The sequence below is a fragment of the Kryptolebias marmoratus genome, linkage group LG21 (genome assembly GCF_001649575.2).
Source record: "Kryptolebias marmoratus isolate JLee-2015 linkage group LG21, ASM164957v2, whole genome shotgun sequence".
NCBI classification, from domain to species: Eukaryota; Metazoa; Chordata; class Actinopteri; order Cyprinodontiformes; family Rivulidae; genus Kryptolebias; species Kryptolebias marmoratus.
In genome coordinates this window covers 4,561,649-4,578,649 of record NC_051450.1, presented here as the reverse complement: position 1 = coordinate 4,578,649, position 17,001 = coordinate 4,561,649, and the positions used below count along the sequence as shown (strand labels likewise).

General features: G+C 39.1%; 1 protein-coding gene across 3 annotated transcripts in view; it reads right to left on the bottom strand.

Moving 5' to 3' along the window:
- Positions 1 to 2,812: 2,812 nt before the first annotated feature.
- Positions 2,813 to 17,001, bottom strand: part of LOC108248026 (kinesin-1 heavy chain) — a 24,526-nt gene continuing 10,337 nt past the window's right edge. The window contains exons 10-26 of one of the 3 annotated variants that reach the window (XM_017436476.3): positions 15,410 to 15,555; positions 14,337 to 14,485; positions 13,757 to 13,956; positions 12,435 to 12,503; positions 11,984 to 12,190; positions 11,715 to 11,884; positions 10,109 to 10,283; positions 9,871 to 9,988; positions 8,826 to 8,881; positions 8,635 to 8,744; positions 8,455 to 8,556; positions 8,323 to 8,383; positions 6,545 to 6,616; positions 3,894 to 3,995; positions 3,536 to 3,749; positions 3,301 to 3,400; positions 2,813 to 3,163 (exon numbers count right to left, since the gene is read on the bottom strand). In XM_017436476.3, coding sequence (XP_017291965.1) covers positions 3,157 to 3,163; positions 3,301 to 3,400; positions 3,536 to 3,749; positions 3,894 to 3,995; positions 6,545 to 6,616; positions 8,323 to 8,383; positions 8,455 to 8,556; positions 8,635 to 8,744; positions 8,826 to 8,881; positions 9,871 to 9,988; positions 10,109 to 10,283; positions 11,715 to 11,884; positions 11,984 to 12,190; positions 12,435 to 12,503; positions 13,757 to 13,956; positions 14,337 to 14,485; positions 15,410 to 15,555 — 2,058 coding nt within the window. In that variant the 3' untranslated portion in view covers positions 2,813 to 3,156. Of the gene's footprint in view, positions 3,164 to 3,300; positions 3,401 to 3,535; positions 3,750 to 3,893; positions 3,996 to 6,544; positions 6,617 to 8,322; positions 8,384 to 8,454; positions 8,557 to 8,634; positions 8,745 to 8,825; positions 8,882 to 9,870; positions 9,989 to 10,108; positions 10,298 to 11,714; positions 11,885 to 11,983; positions 12,191 to 12,434; positions 12,504 to 13,756; positions 13,957 to 14,336; positions 14,486 to 15,409; positions 15,556 to 17,001 lie in introns of all 3 variants that reach the window. The other 2 variants (XM_025010635.2, XM_017436477.3) reach the window with 2 other exon arrangements.

Genomic DNA, 17,001 nt, shown 5'->3' with positions numbered 1-17,001 from the left:
CCAGCCACTATGGCTGGTGGACAAAATTTTTAATTTCCACCCCTGGTTGGAGTCGATGTTCAGCAACTACCAAGCCAAACGTTTGTGCACTATCTGTAAAACAGACTGAGTAGCCATTTAAGATCACTTTGTTTTGGCGGTCATCTTGAATTTTGTTGAGCCTAAAAGTAGATCAACTGTAGCTGTTGATCCAATTGTGAAAGTTCTAATAAAATTTGTTTCATGATTTATGAGGATACAGACAAATGATCACACACACACAGACATTACTTATCTGTCTTCACCTTCAGAGGGGGGTGAAACATTCTGCAGCTTGCTGGTGTTAGGAGGAAGTGACAGACAGAATCAAAAGGGCTCAAACACAGAAGTGTGTGACATGAAATTCAATATTGTCATCTCATTGTGTGTTTCCTAGAGACATTTGAAATAATTGTAATTATTCACTTCATGGAAACCATAAAACAAATGCTTGTTTTGTCTTATTGCGTCATTCAGCTCTAACAGCTCCTGGTTAATTTTTACTTTCACCATCTTGAACCTTTGCAGAATGTTTTCACTACACAGTTATACTTTCATGAGTACAACAAGGAGACATTTCAAAAATCACTTCATGCTTGCTTTGGAAAAGTCTTTTCATATTCACCTTAGCCAGCGCCCCAATGTTTGTGATTTATTCTATGAAAGTGTTAATATTAATACCTTCTGCAGTTTGATGGTACGCTAATGCTTGCCAGGTCCATAGCCCTGTCCCTTATCTCCAATCTTAACCTCTGACCTCTAGCTAAAACCCTAGCCTTAAGTTAACCCTGGACAAGTGCACAGAAATACATTGGTACATTGGTAAGCACAAATATAAAATGACACCCAACAAGTGGAAAATGGGACCTGATGAGTGTGAAATGACAACCATCAAATGTGAGGTGGGGGTACAAAGTGGCGTAAGTATCAATAACCAGTTCCCTTAAAAGGGTTGTTCAGGCCTGCCAGGGGAAAATGTTGTAGGAGCTCATACTGGACTGATGTGACCCCACATGAGCAGCAGAGTTATTCTCTGGAAGTCTCCAGGTAAAAAAAGAAAAAAAAACTACCAGGCAATTAAAGATAATTAAACAGCCATCCTTAAGAATACTCTGAAAATATGACTTTTTTTCTAAAAGTTTTAATGAATTGTTTATCAGAATCCTTTTAATTAAAAATGCCTGTTTAGTCAGGATTTTAATAATCAAAGCGGATTACAGGACATTATTTGTGTGAGTTTGTCTTTGGTTTAATGTTTGTTCTGATTGTTTTTGGACTCACTGTAGTCACTGTAAGCTATAGCAGTCCACTGATATGTCAATCATAGGATGACAGTCTATGCAGCAACATGTCACACTTAATTCACCTAATAAGCTCTGATGTTAAATTCACAGACAAGCTGTGTAGTAAAAAAGAGCTGATGGCTGTCAGTACACTGGATTTTTACAGGTTCAAATCTTCAGTCTTTGCTCTGACACAGAGCTCTGTGAAATCACTTCTTCTTCTGTCTGTCCTCGTTTCAGGGGCCGCCACAGCGAGTCGTCTTCCACCATTGAACTCTGTCTTCTGTGTCCTCTGTCCTCACTCCAATTACCTCCATGTCCTCTCTAACTGGATCCATATATCTCCTCTTTGTTTTCTTCTTTGTCTTTTCCCAACAGCTGCATCTCTAACATCCTTCTACCAATATACCCACTGTCCCTCCTCTGCACGTCCAAACCATCTCAGTCTGTCCTCTCTAACTTTATCTCCTAGTCCTTCAACCTGTGTTGGACCTCTGATGACCTCATTACTAATCCTAGCCATCCTTTCACTCCCAAGGAGAACCTCAACATCTTCAGCTCTGTTATTTCCAGTTCTGTCTCCTGTCTTTTTGTCAGTCCCACTGTCTCCAAACCATAGCTGCTCTCATCCACTATTCATTGTAAATGTTCCTTTAGGTTACTGTACTGTTCTCATCAAGAAATAACTAAAAAATACAACTCAAAAGCCTCTGAACCATGTTAATGTAAAAAAAAAAAGCATTATGTGTGCATCTGCATACAGCATGGGTAATTGACATCCAACCGCAAAACATTTTGGGGTACACAATTTACCACAGAGTGTGAACAAAGGTGACACATCTAACCATTTACAGTCAAACCATCTGACACTGATTCACACCAAGTCTTTGCCGATGTGCTGCTCAGGATGGGAGACTGACACCAAATGAAGATTCAACGCAATCTGCTGGCTTCCTTAGATAGATAACTTTGACTAATTGGCTTTTTGTAATGTATGTTTTTATAGCCACCTTAATATTTGAATTTTTACTAATACATTCATTTGTGTATTTTAAATGTGTTATCTCTTAGTGATTTTCTTGCGTTGTTTTAAATGATTGTTCTTATTTTTACAGTATATAGTGGCTTGGTGGGAGCAACCTTCATTTCCTTGTGCCTCCAGATATAATGACAATAAAGACTATTCTATTCAATTCTATTTTTGTACAGTGCCCTGAGATGACTTTTGTTGTGACTTGGTGGTATATAAATAAACTTAATTGAATTGTCTGCTCTGACAACGGATCATTTTAAACAGTAGTCTGTATCAGTTAAACTTTATAGCAACAGGTGTAATCCAGGAGTACAACTTTCATGTAATAAAACATTTACAGTATGTTTTATTTAAATTGTTTAAAGACTCATTAACAGCTGCAGCTGTGTCATTTGAAAAGGTTGAAAAAACATCTGGCTCATATTTAGACAAATCAACCAGCAATTGCCCCAAAAAACAAAGACTAAGAACAACAAGGTCACTGTTCAGCCTTGTTTTCAAGGCTTTTTTTGTATGTCTTGTTTTATTTTGTATTATTTTCTTTGGTCATCTACCAAGGACTCATACGTACATATTGTTTGGTGCAGGGTAGGCAGTTATCTTTTATCAGATGCTGATGAACATGCTTGTAAAAAGAGAAAGTGCATTACTGCTTGACAGTGTTTTGATTGCTTCAAAAGCTTAAGAATGAAAGCTTAACAGAGTAGCTGCATTCTTATATACATTATATACACATTTTGACATTGGAAGGTTTGTGCAGAGTCTCCAGGTGATGGCTGCCGGGCTGAGGACTTAGCTTCATGTTTGGGTCGATCAGTGTACTCAACTGCTATAAGATGAGAGAATTAGAAAAATTACAAGTTGTTCTTCTCAGTGTCCTAAGTAAACTAAGAAAACAATAAAGAGATGCAAAGATGAACTATAATAAAACAGACTGTGAATAAACCTAAAATATTCTTCTTGTACCTTTCATTGTCTTCTCCCTTATTGTTCTGGATGAGGTTTGACCTGCTGATGCTGATCAGTGGAGAGGCTCCTGGTAACTGTCCTGGTCTGATGGGCTTGGCTGGGTTTGACATAAAGAAAATGGCTCACTTATACTTTTAATAAACCAAACATAGCGTGTTTAACCATATTTTCCACTACCAAAAACAAAGTGACCATCATCAGCAACATTTTTACTCTGTATGTTTTCACCTACCTATCACTGCAGAGGGTCTCCTCCCCATGTTTTTAGGTTTGACAGCATCCTTGATGCGCTCCACTTCTTGCTGGTAGCGCTTCTGGTCACGGGCTGCGTTCTCTTTGGCTTCCTTCAGGGCAGCCTCTAGAGCTACGACCCGCTCTGCTGTGGCACGCAGGCGCTTCTCCAGTTTTGGGATCTCACAGCGAAGGCTGGCATTGTCCCGCAACAGCTGGCCAAAGTAGAACAAATAGGTTGAAAAAAAAACGAGGAGAGATTAAGTAGACAGAGCGCTTATCACCAACAGGTATTAACATTGAAGAGATGGACTTATGAGAAGCTTGTAAGAATTTCGTGTGGATGTACACATTTTTACCTGCTTGTGAACTTTGGTTAGCTGCTCAAGATTACTCTCCAGGAAGCAGATCTTTTGTTTCTGAGCAGCACTCCCTTCTGTGTCATCGAAGTCCTGCCCATTCTGTCCAAACACAGCAAGAGTTTCATCTGTACACTGAAATAGTACAGTTTTTCTGAATAAAACAGGATTTTTCAGTGTTTCTTAAAGCCTTTTCACAGAACATTTCTGCATTGTGGTTGCAAAGACAAGCTCCTCTTTATGCCCCCTGCAGTCATTTTTAAGTGTACTGATTTAACTGACCACATCATGCAATGATGTGAGCTTATGCAAATGACCCTAGAATCACAAGAACTTTAACAGCTGGGGCGTAAATCAGCAGTGCTATGTGCATCAAGCAGTGCATCAAGTACTATGTGTGGTAAGCATCCATCCATCCATTTTCTGCCACTTATCCATGGTCAGGTCACAGAGGCAACGGGTACAGGAGGGAAACCTAGACATCCTTCTCTTCAGCAACTCCTTTTGAGGGATCCCAATTCATTCCTCCGCCAGTAAGGTTACATAATCCCTCCATCAAGTTCTGGGTCTCCGAACTGGGTGGTATGTGCATGAAAAACCTCCAGAAAGTGGCTCCCAGGAAGTATCCTAGTGAGAACCATCAAACCATTTGGATGACATCTATTGATGTGGAAGAGCAGTGGCTCTAGTTTGAGCTCTTCTGGGTCGAGGGGATTCCTCACTTTATTTTTAAGGCTAAGCTTAGTCACCCTACATCACCTGTATCTAAGATCTTGTAGGTGAAGGTTGGAATGTAGATGGACCAGTAAACCGAGAGCTTTGCCTTTTGGTCCAGCATCTTCTTCCAGAGAAATGTCCTCATTACTACAGGCTAGGTCCCAAGTCATCAATCCTTATCTTAATCCATCTTACTGTCACTCGTGAACAAAACTCCCAAGTACATGAACTTGTCCCCAACATGGAGGGAGAACCATGGCCTCAGACTTGGAGGAGTGGATTATCAGTCCAGCAAACTCAGCTGCAAACCACTCCAGCAGACACTAAAGTTCATGGCCTGAAGATGCCAACAAAAGCACATCCTCTGCAAAAACCAGAGAAGATACCTGAGGCTCCCAAAAACTAACACCCTCCACTCCAGAACTGTGCCTTGTAGGCCTGTCAATGAATTGGAGGGGAGGGACAGTCACAGTGGAGTCCAACCTGCACCTGGAACAAGCTCAACTTTGAGCTGAGAATGCAGACAAAACTCTTGCTTTGATCATTCAAAGTCTGGATTATCCCCTAAGTCCCACAGAATGCCTTGGGGAATATGGTTGTAAACCTCTGGTCCCCCTTTTTAAAAATGGGACCATCACACTAATCTGCCACTCCACAGGCATTGTCCCATTTCTTCACCTGACACTGTTAACTATGACAGTTCCATAGTGTCCTGGGCCTTCAGCATCTAGGGCTGAATCCTGCCACTGAGAAGCTCTTTAACTACTCCAATGACTTCTGACATGGTAATAGACTCACCTTCCGCCAAGTCCTCAGACTCTGCCTCCTCAAAGGTGTACATAGTGACCGGATTAAGGAGATCCTCAAAGTATTGCTTTCACTGTCCAACAATATCCCCAATATGGTTTCCCGCACAAGGCTAGCACAGCCTGGGACTGGGCCTGCTTTCTTTTCCTGTGTTGTTGAACAGTTTACCAGAACCTCCCTGAGGCCAGCCAAAAGTCCTTGTCCATAGTCTCTCCAAATTCTTCACATGCCAAATATTTTGCTTCTGCAACTACTGCAGCCGCAGTCCTTCTGACCATCCTGTACCTGTCAGGTGCTTCAGGAGTCCTAAGGAACATGCCAAGCCCCAAAGCCTTCATTTTCCAGATTAATGACTTCTTTCAGTGCTGGTGTCCACCGATGGACCCTTTGGTTGCCATTGCCACAGGCACCAATAACCTTCTGAGCGCAGCTCTTGGCCACAGAGAGGCCCTGAACATGACCCATTTGGGTTTGAAGTCCCTGACCTCCCTTGGGAAACAGGAAAAAAACATCTCTTATTCTAAATCCTACAGCCGTGTGGTTGCACAGACGATCTGTAATCACTAAACTATGATAAACTGAGCCAGCTTACCCTTTTATATTAACTGTTGGCTTTATGACTACCTTGCTTGATGGCTCAGCAGCAGATTGGCTTTAGCTCTTTAAACCACCTCAATATATATACAAATCACAAGGAGACAGAAGGAAGTTGTCTCAAAACCACCTTGAAAATATTTTAAGTTAGTATATTTAAAAAATACAACCACTAAAATGGTCTAGAAATTATGTGAAAAATAGCAGATTTTAGTTGAGTACAGCACACCACCTTTTGTGTCTTTCAGGAGAACCTAGTCCCCCTTTAATTTATTTAATATAGCCTCTGGCCTCTGTCTGTTGTGTTCCCTGGATTCATTAAAAAATCATCATGTTCCAAATTAGAGTGCAGCTGTGCATGAGCAAAATATGAAAATATTTGTCTCTTTGCTGGTAAGGCTGTGGTTTGGGTGCAGAGTTCAGTCTGAATAAAACCAGATCAAATGATGACAATTACATGTGTCATGCATCTTTACAAGTTTCAGACAATAAAATTATACATGTTTTTCACAAAGACCAAATAGGACTTTTACCTTTTTGACTCTAGTCGCTAAATCTTGAACAAAAAGTCTCCTCAAGCTGTGAAGTGTCTGGAGCTCTCGAGCCTACAAGAAAAACAAAAAACACAAGTGTCCAGTTATCCTATGTTGCAAAATATCTCTTTCAATTCCCAGCTGTTGTAGAGAAAGATTTGTATGTTGCTGTAATCTGATTTTTGTTGGGAAGGGCAGTCGTCTTGAGACTGAAAAGTTGCAGGTTTGATTCCCCGCCATGCCCAGATGAGCAGGACACCTAATCCCTAACTGCTCCCTGGGCTCTTATATAGCTGCCTACTGTTTCACTTGTTCAGGGTTTAAATGCAGAGCACACATACAATAACAACATATAGCATCTGTGCTGCTCAAAGATTACACTACTATTTTGTTAAAATAACAGTTCAGCCATGTTGATGTGGATTTCTGCGTGAAAGTTGAGAAATTGCATTTCTCTGAAAATGATATGTGAATGCTAAGTGTTAAATGACTTTTCTGAAATTTGACAAAAACACCAAAATTGGGTTGTTAAAGATAAAAGAAGCAGGCTATTAGCTAAAAGCCAAAGTAGCAAAATGCTAGCAAAAATCTAAAAGTAACAGTTAGCGAAAATCTAAAAGTAGCCGAATGCTAGCTAAAAGGAGCAAAAGGCTAGCTAAAAGCTAAATGTAACTAATAGCTAGCTAAAAGTAGCAGAACAGTGGCTAAAACCTAATAGTAGTATAAGAAAACAAAAATAGAGCAGGTATGCTAAGAAGCAGATGTCAAAAAGAACAATGTTTTTAATGTAGGTCTGTTGGGAAAATATTTGTAAATAAATTTAAATATCTAAGTTATGAAAACCAAAAGTCACAGCACTCATCTCCTGAATAGTATGTCTAAAAAAACCAAAAAAAAAAAAAAAAGGAAAACAAGGGTGTAAATGCAAACTCCATATTCAAACAACTGATATCTTATCCGTAAAGATAATTTCTTTAACAGAGTTTATGTCTGACAAGACTGATTGGCAAACGGCTGGTTAGAATACAACATGACAATAACTCATAATATTTCTGTCTGCATAACTATCCTAGTGTAAAGGTTTAAATAATAGCGTTTGCAAGAACCACTTTTAAATTCTGAAGGCTTAAGCTGTTTTAAGATGGCAACATCCTCTTTAGAAGTGGGTTTATTCAAAATAGCAATTTTTTGCTTGTCAATACAACTTCAAAAGCAGAAGTTAAAACAGCTCCAATCATATTTTTTTGTTTTTTAAAGTTCATATGAATACTTACACATAAAAAACTTATACTGTAAATATACTTTTTTATACTGATCTACGTATTAGTAATTGTCTTCTTTTAATGTTTGTACAGAAACAGACAGTTAAATTGCTCTCTTTGCTCTGGATGGGACTTCCTATAACTTTGTTGTACTTTTTGTCTTTATTGTCAATAAAAATTCCAATTCTAATGGGAAAGGTATTATTTAAACCTGTATATCACTGTCATTTGTGCATTAAATGGCTATTTTGGCTCTTTTTCTGCCACTCTACCTGTGAAAGTACACTTCATCCGATGAAAGGGCAGTGATTCTGACGAAGCACCAACACACCATGACATCTTTTTTCTTTGGTTAAAAAAAGCCTGATACACATTGCTGGCAATCTCACTAATTAGTGTTGCCTCACTAAAAGACTGCTACTACTTTAACTTCTCCAACTAGGTAGAAGGAGATGGATTTTCTTATTTTGTCATTAGGATGAACTCAGATTTGAGTTAATCCAACGAATAACTGACCACAGTCTCCTCCAGTCCTTTCAGGTCCTGGCTGGCCTGTTCCCGTCTGTCCTGCAGCGCCCTGCCACACATGAAACAGGCGTTAATATGAGCATGTGCACCCAGCTGTGACAAACGTAAGTCAGGCCTTACGTGAGCTCCTGCAGCTGGCAGCTCTTCTCCTGGTCAGCAGCCTTCAGCTTCTCATGCTCCACTCGCAGCCTCTCCTGCTCCAGAATGATCTTCTGGTTCAAACTGCACTGACAGCACTGACAGAATCAACATTGGCTCATATGCTCCAACAGAAGAGGAAAGTGTCTGCTAATGTCTTACTCCTGCAACTCAGTGATGACCTTCTCCTTGTTGTCCAGCTCGTCTCTCAGGCTGCTGATCTGCTTCTGATGGACCTCTCTGTGCGACTGGATCTGCTTTTCCACAGCCTCCTGAACACATCCGAATTCTGTCATGTGTCAACTGCTCACCTAAAATCTGATTTAATAATGGTCAGCCTCAGGACAAAGTACCTTGACTTCATTAGCAGACTGGATCTCATTCTCCTTCTCCATGGTGTTGACCTTCTCTGAAAGGAGACCAAAACATTAAATCAATGATCAATAACTGTTGTTATGGTACAAATAACACAAACTATTGTTTTCAGTAACTATTTATATAGTTTAAAGGAGCTATCAAGTGGTTTTATAAATATCATTATATCATTGATAACATTACAAATTTGAAAACATTTGATTAAAACATAATGGAGGGAAATTTCTTTCAGACTAGCTTACCTTCAAGCACATTGTTGAAAAATGCAACACTTCACTAAAATTTAATTAGAGTTTCAGGTAGCTAAATGGTTGACTGTAAATTTGCAGTCAGTCAAGTATACAATAAAACAATGTATGTAGTGTTTGTATAGTTGTATTTAATAGGTTTAGGGTTAGGGTTGTATTGTTTCTGTGAATTTCTTCTTTTCAGAGTTAGAATGGTAATGGTTAAAGATAAAATCAGTCTTTGCCCTGACCACATAGAGCCTGGTTATGGTTTTATAATAATAATAAAAAATCTAGTTTAATGTTTATGAAACAATCACTGATGCCATACAATTCCAAGGTCCAGCCATAATAAATTATTACATGTAGAAAATATTATATAAACATTTATTGTTTTTTGTAGTTTTATTTTGTTGTAGTTGTTTAGAGACTTCCATATAGAGTGGTACCTCAAATTACCAACATGTCTAAGGACAAATTTCCCATTTTTCATGGCCACCCCACAGAGTAAAGCAGAGGGCAGCCAGACTCCCAGTTATTGCTAATGCTAAGGTTCAAAACAGTGACTTTTTTTTTTCAGTATCTTCATTTCTGGGCTGTTTTAGTTGGAGGTCTGTTAAATAAATCCATGAAAAAAGTAGAGTTAGCATTGGAATACATTATTTTCATTTCCATTCAGTTTATTGGGAAAAACTTCAAAATAAGAATTTTCAACATACAAGTCACCTGCTGGATTGATAACTAGAAGTTCTGCTGTACTCTCTTATTTAGCAGCACCAGTGAGGGCTGTGCTCACCTTGAGCTTTGATCCTGACTATTTCTTCATTTAAAAGGTCCACATTTTCCTCCAAATGTCTCTTCTTCTGCTCCACATTCTGGAGGCAGTCAGTCAGGGACCTGATTTTAGCTTCATGCTGTACAACAGCAGGACAGGAAACACAGACCTCATGACAGCGTTAGATCTGAGGACACTTGTGAATTTGCTGACTCTGGTGATGATGTTCTTGCTTGCAGCTGTGTTTGATAGCAGTTACCTGGGAGATGCGGAGCTGGCAGGCTGTCAGCTCCTTCTCGCTCTCCTCCAGTCTCTGCATGCTCTCAGACTGGGTGCTCTCCAGCTGTTTGCTGCGCTTCACCATGGTCTTCACTGCAGACTTCATCTTCCCAATGTAGAGCCGGGCCGTGGTAAACTCTTCATCAATAAGACCACTGCTCTCTTGTTGCTGAGGTGTTGAAAATATACCAGTTAGACTCTAGCTGGCGCATGGTTCCTTTTGTTTGTTGGCACGATTGGTTTAGATTTTAGCTGTTCAGGTTGGTTATGATTTATTTGAACTGTTCTTTTTCCAAGTTTTAATGATTATACAACACACAACTTTAATGCTTTTTAAAAAACAAGAACTGCACAAGTCTAATTTTATTATGGATTTTCTCTAACACACACACAAAATCAAAATTTTACATAAAGTGTCAAATATATACACAGACACACCTTAAATCAGAACTTTAATGGAGCTCAAGAAGATAATTAATTAGTGACCGTAGATTTTCTTTGACAGCCTGAAAAGGCTTTGTTTCACTCACACCAATTTTAAAACAATGGAAATTTAAGGAGACAAAACTGTTTTGGATGTTCAAGAACAACTAGAAATCACCAAGAATCAATCCTAACATGAACTAAAAACGATCCCGTTTACATCTCCATGAACTGAGAGGGTGCTGACCAAGAAAGAAGCTGCTCCAACACCTTCAAACTTAATGCTTTGTGGAGAAACGTGGTATGGTCCAGTGAGGCATACATTGAGTTATTAGGCCACACTGACTAGAAGTATGTTTGTAGGAATAAGATGAGGCTTTCAAACTAAGATGCATGGTGGTGGTAGCATCATGCTGTGGTACTGGTGCATTGCACAAAATGAATGCAATAATGAAGGAGGTCTACCTCCAAATTCTTCAACTTCAGTCAACAGCGAGTGTTGAAACTTGGAGACAACTGGCAAAGACCCCATAAAACCTGGTTTCTGATTGGATCAAACAGGTTGCCATTGAGATTCTGAAATGACCTTTCCAAAGCCTCCACCTCAGCCCTATTAAAACATGTGGAATATGGTTCAAATCCAGGTCAGTGCCAGGAAACCAACATTTTTAAATGAACTCCACCCATTCTGCCAAGAAGAGTAGTCAAATATGCAGCCGAATTATACTAGAAGTTTAGGGATGGCAACAAAAGTGTGTGGTCAAAGGTTCAACTAGCTAATAAACATTTAACCAAACATTAGTTGGGGTATGAGTATACATTTCAGTCTGTATGTTTATTTATGACCAGGTATGTTTGAGAAAATCCACACTAAATTGAAACTTGTGCAGCAAAGTTTTATGTTGCATAATTACTTCAATTATGGAAAATGAACATTTCAAATCAACCATTAAAACTTTCAAATTAATATTGTATTAATGGCTTTGATTAAACTTTGATTAATTTTACCATCAGTTTGTGTTTTGTTACCTCACTGTACCCAGTCTGTGAGAAAGGACAGAACTGTAGAGTTTTTAGACCTCTTTAGATTTAATAAATAGATGGACAGATCCACAGTTTGAGGAAACAATTCAAAGAGCACAATCATGTGGCCCAAAGGATACATTTGAGGCAGGCTGAAGCCAGGCACCTTGATGTCATTGCTTCCCACAACTATGCTGATCTCAGCCAGATCTTTAAGTAAGGAAGACATCATCTCAGTGACCCGTTTCTTCTGGTGGTTGGTCATCTCTTTCAGTTTTTGAAGCTCAGAGTCAATGGAGGCCAAGCAGCTCTGAAGATGGATGACAACACACATTACAAAGTGACCATGTCTAAAACATATCATCGTTGTGACCTAATTTTAAACATGTTGAGCTTCAAATTTCCTTACAGACTTTTGGTTTAGCTCCTCACTGAGAGCCTCAAACTCTTTTGTTTTGTCCTCAACTTCTTGACTCTTCTGGTCATAGTTGACTGCCAGCTCCTCCAAAGCCTGCAGCACCTCCTTCACCTCCTCCTTGGAGGCTTCGTTCTCAGACAGCAGCCTGTTCAGTTCTGTTTGCAGAGTGTCATGGTCACGGCGAGAGGAGGATAATAGCTGGGGGGTGAGAAAGTGATGTTTGGATAAGGTTTACAAGGAGGTGAGAACAATGGGAAGTACAAAACCAAATTCTGTGCCACAGCGATGTTCCTAATCTCACTCAGGTGAAGGCTAAGAGGACCTATCCAGCAGTGCTACTAATGGTCTGTTCTCAGGTGTCAGACTGGCTCTGTGCTGAGGTCTTTTCCTGTCTCCCTTGTTTTGTCATGGAGAGGAAGAGACAGAAAAAAAGATGTGTCACCTCCTCCTGGTCCAGCATCTGCTCCTTCAGCTTCTCAACCAGCTGAGACTGCTGGTTAATCTCATCATCCTGGACAGAAAAAACATACAACAGTTATTTTCACAAACCTGAGCTTTACTGAACACAAGTAAGCCTCTCCATCTACTGTCCAAATGATGAACTACACGTAAGGACATACAGTAACACATGAAGCATCATAGCACAACTGTCCCCAACCTCCGTGGCTCATTTGGTACCGGGCCGCACAGAAAGAATAATTACCTTACAGTATTTCCTTTTTTTTATTTTCTGAACAACATTTATTTTGAAAACTGACTCCATCCGTCTCTGACTCTTGAGGCGTGTCAGAACCCTTATCTGGGTCACGTGATCCGTTACAGCTAAAAACAAACCCACAAGCAACAACATGAGTAAAAAACAAACGTCTGGAAGACTAGATGGACCGTCTGGTTACTGAGAAACAGACTCAGGGCTCCACTGATTCAGTTGGATTCTTTGTGCACTTTATATTTGTGGTGTCTCTTATTTTGAAGGGCATGTTTAAACACAGAGAACATCAGGAGGAGGAGAGGCTGTTATTCATGTTGATGACTCAATACCAGGACACAACTAACAGATCTGTGAGGACACGCTGGATTTATGTTTATTATGTTTTAAAAAATACCCCTGTTTTCATGCTGGTCGTATCATTTTATTTTGTTGTATTTATCTCCCACACCTTTAAAGGCCGGTCTGTGAAAATACTTATAAAACCACACTTTAGTGTGCTTAAAATGATATTATTAATATTAAATAAAACAAAATAATGCAACAAAAACTAAAAATTATATTGTATTTTCAAATATTAAAACAACGTCAGCTTTTCTCTCATTGACTTGGCTATAATTTGATCATTACCAACATTACTGCAGTGACCACAATTCTTTTCTTTGTATTTGTGTTCAACTAGATATGCTAACATCTACAACACTGTGCAGCCATCAGGTGCAACTTACCACCATGTGGTTAAACTGGAGTCATATTCACTACTGTCAAATTATACAGAAATGTGGACTTTTAGAATTTTTCAGTGGTTCTAAGAACATTTTCCAGATCCCTGACTTATTCAGTTTGAAAAGGGGGAAAAGTATCAAACCATGTCTGTTACAGTTAGTTACAGTGTTACTTGAACAGCATAACTTAAATACTCCTTTTTAAGAAATGAATTAATAAATTTTGGTTGCTCCCACACCTGTAGTTAGTGACTCTAATTTAACGTTGTAGCGTGCTTGGCCTCCTTTTATCACCTAGTGCAAAGATGCAAAGATGCAAAGATGAGTCACCTTGTCATCTAGCTCTTTGTACAGCTTGGCCATTTCTGCCTTGTACTTCTGCTTCTCTGTATCTGTGAGTGTGACTCCAGGCGTGGTGCTGAGGGGTGTTTTGGGTGTTGTCTTATCATTGTTGAGGGCGCTGTCCAGAGCCAGCACCTCAGCTTTGGCCTTTTCTTTGTCAAACTGCTCCGCCACTGGCACACTTTCTCCTGCAGGGGGCGGCAGAGATGCAGTATGAGTTGGGGGATCTGTGCTTTCCTGCGCTTTAACTAAAAATGTTGAGATGAAAATGAAAGATTTCTCACCGGATATAGCATAAAGAAGACAGTGAAAACCATATATGTTTTATCGCAGGATAAGGTTAACAGTGAGCATTGTTATGGAAAACTTGCAGCTGTTGCTGACAGACTCAAAATGTTTTTTTGTTGAGGTTCAAACTAGGACCCATGTTTGACTAAGTTCTAAAAACACAGACAAGAATAGCTTTCTTTCATTTTCCATTTTTAATAATGAGAACTGTGACCCTGTAAGAAGTCTTTTTAGCAGCTTATATAAGATAAAAATGTGAAGGGGTGTCGGAGCCACTTACCGCTCCTCCAACGGTTGAGCTCATTCTCCAGCCAAGCGTTGGTGTTTCTCAGTGACTTGTTTTTCTCCTTCTCTTTCTCCCATTTGTTCTTCCACTGCTCTGCAGTCAGTTCTACATTCAGACTCACTGTGTTCTTGATGGTCTTTGCTCTGTTGGGTAAAAAGTGGGAAGATCAGTGAAAGTTCATTTAAGCTGGGCTCCCATCACACTGGATGATGATCCTGACCTACACAACCTTTTACAGAGTTGGATTACAGCAACTTTGAAAAATCTCCTTCAGTATTTTATGACACTGACCATAAGCTAATGCTAATTTTCAAAACAATTACTTTTTTGTTTTCTCTCCTCCTGTGTGCAGAGTTAGCTGGAGGTCTTTGAAAGAGGTGAGTGACAACAACTGTTCATCGCCTCATTGTTTGTTTAATACTGTTTATATTTGAAAAGGAAAAAGAATTACAGGATTAGTGACTAATTTTATTGGTTTGGATGACCAACCCATCACTGTGGTGGAGAAAACAGCAGCTGGAGCCACAGTACTTCCTACATTCCCAGCACAACATAACCAACACAGAACTTCCCGAGCTGTATAAAAATCTGCTATCACCTGACATTTTTTACCCTGTTAATAATGAAAAAAAATGAAGAACAAAATGATCACAGGTGTTCTTTACTGCAATAGAACTACTGAGGCATCAAGCACAAGATGACATTGATTTAATAACATTAATGTACTTGTGACTTGTAATCTGCAAGCCTGTGCTGTGAAAAATACAAAATAATGTAAGTATCAGATTGAGACTTGGCTTTCGTTTGATCCTTACTTTTAAATGACTTGAAATGGTTTCAGGCAGCTTTGTATTGATTATAGTGTGAAGAATGATTGTGCTGTTTACCTCTTTTTGGCCAAAATGTGCTTATTTGCTAAACCTAAGCAAAGACAAAAAGCTGGTTTCAAAGTCAAAGACTTTGTACGTCCAGCATCTACCCCAATCACTTCCTTGTGCCTCTGGTGTAGTAAACTGAATTTATTCAAAAACAGGAGTCATTTTGAATGTATATTTGTGCCTGTGTACCTCTGTCCAAACAGCAGTGTAGACCTGGTCTCTGCGTCATTGAAAGAGGAAGGTGAGCAGCAGATGACCATGGTTGTCCGACAGTTTCCTCCGAGGGAGTCCTGAAGGATCCTTGTCATTTTACTGTCTCTGTATGGTACGTAGCTCTAACAAAGGACACACATCAAACATTATTAGCTTCTTGTCTTGATGTTTTCAAGCACTTAAACCTAAACTCAGTCAAAACAATCATATTGTGCTTCGCTCATACCCTTGACAGGACAGACCTGTCGATGCTTTGAGAACAATCCTGTTACATTTAGGAAAGATTCATGGCTGGAGCTAAAATAAGCTGTTTATTAACATAGAAGACCTTTGTTTCCATAGTTAAAATGGGAAATACACAGCTTATGTTAGCAACAGATGACCTATTGTTTTAAAAAGGCCTGGCTATTATTTTTAAACTAAAAAAATGATCCCTTGTTGATATAGTGGTTATTTAACTTCACCACTTGACCTTATCCTGCTTTTTTTGGTGGCATTAGTGTGACATCTGGAAGTTTATTATGTCAAAATGTACAGTAAATGCATTTATTATATGTATAAATAGGAAAGATGTGATAATATATCAATCTGTGAAGTACTCTAATGTACCTTAATGTCTTTAAAGTAGAATTATCTCAGTCCAAACATGTGTAGTTTCTACAGACTCACAATAATCCAAAAAGAAGCACCAACTTCTGTCATGCTAAACTACATTAATTTATTTATCTTATAAGTCATCATATGGTCATTAGATTTAATCTTATGAAGCTGTGTGTTGATTGGTTCACAAGTCACAGTTGCTGTGTCTGTCTTAATAAAGTCTACAACTGTAATCCAGCTTTATAAAACTATGTAGTTGTTTTTATGTCCAGTTAGGATCATACACCAGGTGTGTAACAAGATCTTGTTCCATAAAATCACACAAAACTAAAATGTCATGGGATTTCTTACAGAGTTAAAAACTGTCTTACAAGCAAACAAACAAACAAAAACTGCTGTTTTCTTAAGTTATTATTGTTCCTACCACTTTAAATTGTTTGTGTACAAACATGTAGTAGGACCAGCGAGGTCACGCCCCTCAAGTCGTGCTGTGAGCTACTTTCCCCTCCCTGCAACCTTTGCAGGCAGTGACAGATATGTCATTGTCTGCAGGCAGGGGCGTCACTAGGTTTTAAGGACAAGGGGGGCTTAGCCCCCAGGAGATGCACAGGATGTGAGCAAACGTAGTGGGCGAGAACAAAATTTCTCAAACAGCTAACAAAACCTGAGTTGCTTTTCCGCATTTTTGGACACATTTAACAGATATCTTACTGTGTAAATGTTTTAAGCAACCGATTATATTTTTATTCAGAACATCAACAAACAGGAAATATGTTTACAGTTTTAACAAGAAAACTAAACTTTTTTTGTGTGTGAATTGAATATTACTATACTGTATTAAATGCCAGCTAATGTACACTATAATGTTTGGTGCTGGTGTATACCCAGTTATGAAGTCTAACTGTGACTTTATAGATTATATAAAATCTCTCAGTTATTCCACAACACTGATTTAGATTAACTGACAC